Raw genomic sequence first — 3780 nt, 5'->3', positions numbered from 1 at the left:
CCTTCCTTCCTTCCTTCCTTCCTTCCTTCCTTCCTTCCTTCCTTCTTCTGTCTTAGATTCCATATCAGTTCCAAGACAGAAAAGCAGTAAGGGCTAGACAATGGGGGTTAAGTGACTTGCCCAGGGTCACATAGCTAGGAAGTCTGATTTGAACCCAGGATTTCCTGGATTCTTCAGGCCTGGCTCTCTCCACTGAGCCACCCAGTTGCCCACTCCCCTAGCTTCTGGTCAGACATCTATCTCATTGGGTTGACTCAAAGCCCCCCAACCTAGCAGGATCCTGTAGAACCAAGGGGCAGGGCAGGACCTGGTGAGGGGGACAGTGAGCAGAGCAGAGAACAAGGTGGGGCTCAGGTGGCTCCACGCAGGTGGGCTGGGGAAGTAAAGACAATGGGACAGCAGAGACACATCCGCATTTTCTTTGTTGTTTTTTTTTCCTCTTTTTAAAACAATATAGTGCAGACAGCACTTCTCACAGTAGAATATAATGGTCAATTTTAGTACAAAAAAACATTCTCAGAGATTTGTAAATGCACTTAGTGCTTGCACAGGCCTTGCAGAAAGAACGCTTTCTGTCTGAGCACGACTGTAGAGCGGAAGGGGAAGAAGAGAAGAAGAGCTTGGGTCCCGAGGGGAAGGGAGGTAGGGCAAGGACAGGGGTGTTCTAGAATGCAGACCCCCTGGGATTCTAGGCTCCCCGCTCTACTGACAGACATGGGGAATGGACTGGGGGTGGGGGCGTCCCAAGAAAATGGAAAATAAATACCCAAGGACCAGGAAATAAAGCCACAAACTTGGTTGGTGGCATGGAGGGTGGCAGGTGGGGAGGGGAAGACAGGCTGGTGGGGGGGGGGTTCTTTTTAATTTCAGAAAAACAAAAATCTGAGGGTGAAAATAAAGGTGATTATCAGGATAGGGAGGAGGGTCCTGGGCTCCGAAAATCTAATGTGTCTCTAATTCCTACTGGGTGAGGGGAGGAGGAGGAGGAGGGAGAGTGGCTATTGGGCAGGAGGGCCTGGAGACTGAGCAAAGGCTCCAGTGACCCCTGGGGGTCTCCTTTGGCCCCATCCCCAGGTGCCCAGCTGAGATGCCTCAGAAGGGAGGCCACCAGGGCCAGGGGGAAGATGTCACAGCTTGCCCAGGGGAGGGAGTGAGGGCAGGGACAGGACAGTCGTGGGGCCTCTTCTGGTGGCTCTTTCATTTCTGCCAAGAAGGCTGGGGGATGGGGGATGGCATCCGGAGAGGACTGTGGGGGAGGGTCAGGGAGTCAAGGGGGTGGCAAAGATGGCACAGTCTGGCCCCTCTCCCCGGGAGCCCTCACCCTTCCAATTTTCCAGCGATCCAGTCTGGGATTGGATGAAGACCATCCCCAGCCCGTGTGGGAAGGCTGGAGGGGAGGCAGCTCCATCTCACCAACGTGGGCAGGAGGGGCCACACAGACGCGGTGCCAGCCATGTTTTCCAAGTGGTTTCTTTTGCTTTCTCTAGACTGTCCCCAAATTTTTTGCAAAGCAGTGCAAGTTAGAGATTGGACCATTGCGGAGACCCGGCAGGGCTTCCCGGGCAGGGCCCGCAGCACCCGGGGCTTTGGAACCTCCTGCCTCGCCTCCTCCTCCAAGAAGCCCCGCCTCAGTCAGTGACCAACCCCCGGGCTCCCCCCTCTGAATGATCAGGACCCCCGGCCCTCCAGGCTGGCCAAGGAGCTTCTGTCCAAAGCCTCTCGGGGTCTCCCAGGGGCCCGGGAAAGCCTGGAGCCCTTGCCCCGCGGGGGCGGAGGGGGTGAGGAGGCCCCTCTCCCCTCGCTCCGGCCCTCCTGGTCTGTCCGTGTGGACCCGGGCCGCGGCCCTTATCTGTAGACGGGCAGGCGGATGTGGGCGTGCTGGTGGTCCAGGAGCCGGGGGACGGACACCGTCTCGTAGCCCTTGCCCAGCATCTGTTCCTTGATGCAGGGCGGGTGGATGTCGTTGATGAGATACTCCAGGGACTGGAGGCTACTGCTGAGGATGGACGTGTTGCAGACCGTCTTGCTGGGGAGGCCGGCCAGCCCGTCGGCGGGGTGCACGGCCAGCTCCCGGGGGCCGGGGCCCAGCTCGGGGCCCGGGTTGTAACAGTCGCTGTTGGGGGTGACCAGGATGCTGTTCCAGGGCGGCGCGAAGTAGGGCCCCACCGAGAAGTTGCCGTGCATGCCCACGCAGTTCAAGGGGGAGGAGCTCACCTTGTCCCCCGCCCCGCTCAGCGCGTAGGGGCGGGGGGCGGCCCCGCACGCCTCGGGGGACTTGCTCACGGCGCCGCCCCCGCCGCTGCCCGCGCTGTACATGCGCAGCTGCTGCTGCTGTTGCTGTTGCTGTTGCTGCTGTTGCTGCTGCTTCTGCTGCCACAGCAGATAGTCCAGGCCGGCCCCGCCGCCGCCGCCGCCGTCCGGGTACCCGGCGGGCTTGAGGCCCCCCAGCGCCATGGCCGGCGTGGCCCCCACCACCAGCTCGGCCCCTTTGCGACAGTCGGGCAGCATGGCGCTGGCGTAGGCCAGCGCGGAGCTCGCCATGCCGGAGAAGCCGGCGGGGGTGGCGGCCGTGGGGCGCTTGGCCGGGCTGGGGTGAGTGACCGCTACCCCCTGGCAGGCCGGCTGGGAGCCCTGGGCCTGGCACTGCTGGTTCACCTGGTAGATAATACTCTGGATGGAGGGCAGGTTGGAGGGTGGCAGCGCCAGCCCACGCCCGGCCAGGGGGATGACCGAAGCCGCCACCGTGACGTTGGGGGGCAGGGCGGGCCCCTCCAGGGGCTTCTGCCCGCCGTGGTAGCCCAGGGGGGCGGCGCTGGGCCCTAAAGTGCTCGACACGGGGTAGGGCGCGATGCCCACCTGCACGGCCGCAGGGGACAGCTTCGTCCGCTTGCCCTCCACGCTCTTGACCACCCCTTTGCCTGAGGAGGAGGAGGCGGCGGCGGTGGCGGGGGCAGAACCAGAGCCCGAGGAGGAGGAGACCGCCGCCTTCACGATGGCCAGCAGGCCTTGGTAGCCGCTGGCGTGCAGCGGGTAGGGACTGTAGCGCTGGCCCGTCGTGTCGTACCCATTGACAGTGCGGCTGAGGTGTTTGTGCTGCGGGACACGGATGTTGGTGGGGAAGATCTTGATGCTGAGGGGGCTGTTGGCCACCTTCTGGGCGTAGGCGTCCAACTCGGCCGGGCTCGGGTACCGCGGGGAATGCATGGAGCTCACCGGCTCACCTAGGAGAGACACACGGGCAAGCGTTAGAACTCTCTCTGGGCTGGGGCCTGGCTCGGACCGATGGGCCCCTCTTCTCCCCTAAGTCTCACCAGGTCCCCCCTCCAGAACACTGGCCCTAACAGCGCCCCATGGCACTCTGGGTCCTCTCCTCCTGGGCATTAGCACCAGCTCCCCCAGGCTCGATGGGGCCCCTCTTCTCCCCTAAATCTCACCAGGTCCCCCCTCCAGAACACTGGCCCTAACGGCGCCCCATAGCCCTACCCTGACCCCGTACTGCCTTTCCTGGGTTCCCATCCCTCAGCTCTCTTCTAGCCCCTTGTTTTCACAGGCTCTCATCAGGCCTCCAGACCCCCATCATCATGACTTCCATAATTTAAGCACCTTTGGGCCACCCTCGGGATTTCCATGCCCTCCTGGGAGAATTTCTTTTCTGGGATGACTGTCCCAACGAGACTGAGAACTCCTTAAGAGGGGCAGGGACAAAGGATAGATAGGAGGGTGGTTTGATTGAGTGCCAGGCCTGGAGATGGGAGGTCCTGAGTTCAAATGTGGCCTCAG

At 62.1% G+C, this 3780-nt stretch overlaps 1 protein-coding gene across 1 annotated transcript; it reads right to left on the bottom strand.

Moving 5' to 3' along the window:
- Positions 1 to 1845: 1845 nt before the first annotated feature.
- On the bottom strand, positions 1846 to 3221 carry FAM222A (family with sequence similarity 222 member A; the record flags this gene model as incomplete). The annotated part of the gene is made up of 1 exon (XM_044684632.1): positions 1846 to 3221. A coding segment is annotated over one exon (1376 nt), but the record flags the coding sequence as incomplete, so codon positions are not given.
- Between the last annotated feature and the right edge of the window lie 559 nt (positions 3222 to 3780).

The sequence above is a fragment of the Gracilinanus agilis genome, unplaced genomic scaffold (assembly GCF_016433145.1).
Source record: "Gracilinanus agilis isolate LMUSP501 unplaced genomic scaffold, AgileGrace unplaced_scaffold54055, whole genome shotgun sequence".
NCBI lineage: Eukaryota > Metazoa > Chordata > Mammalia > Didelphimorphia > Didelphidae > Gracilinanus > Gracilinanus agilis.
The sequence above is the reverse complement of the archived record's forward strand: the minus strand, read 5'-3'. Positions and strand labels throughout refer to the sequence as shown.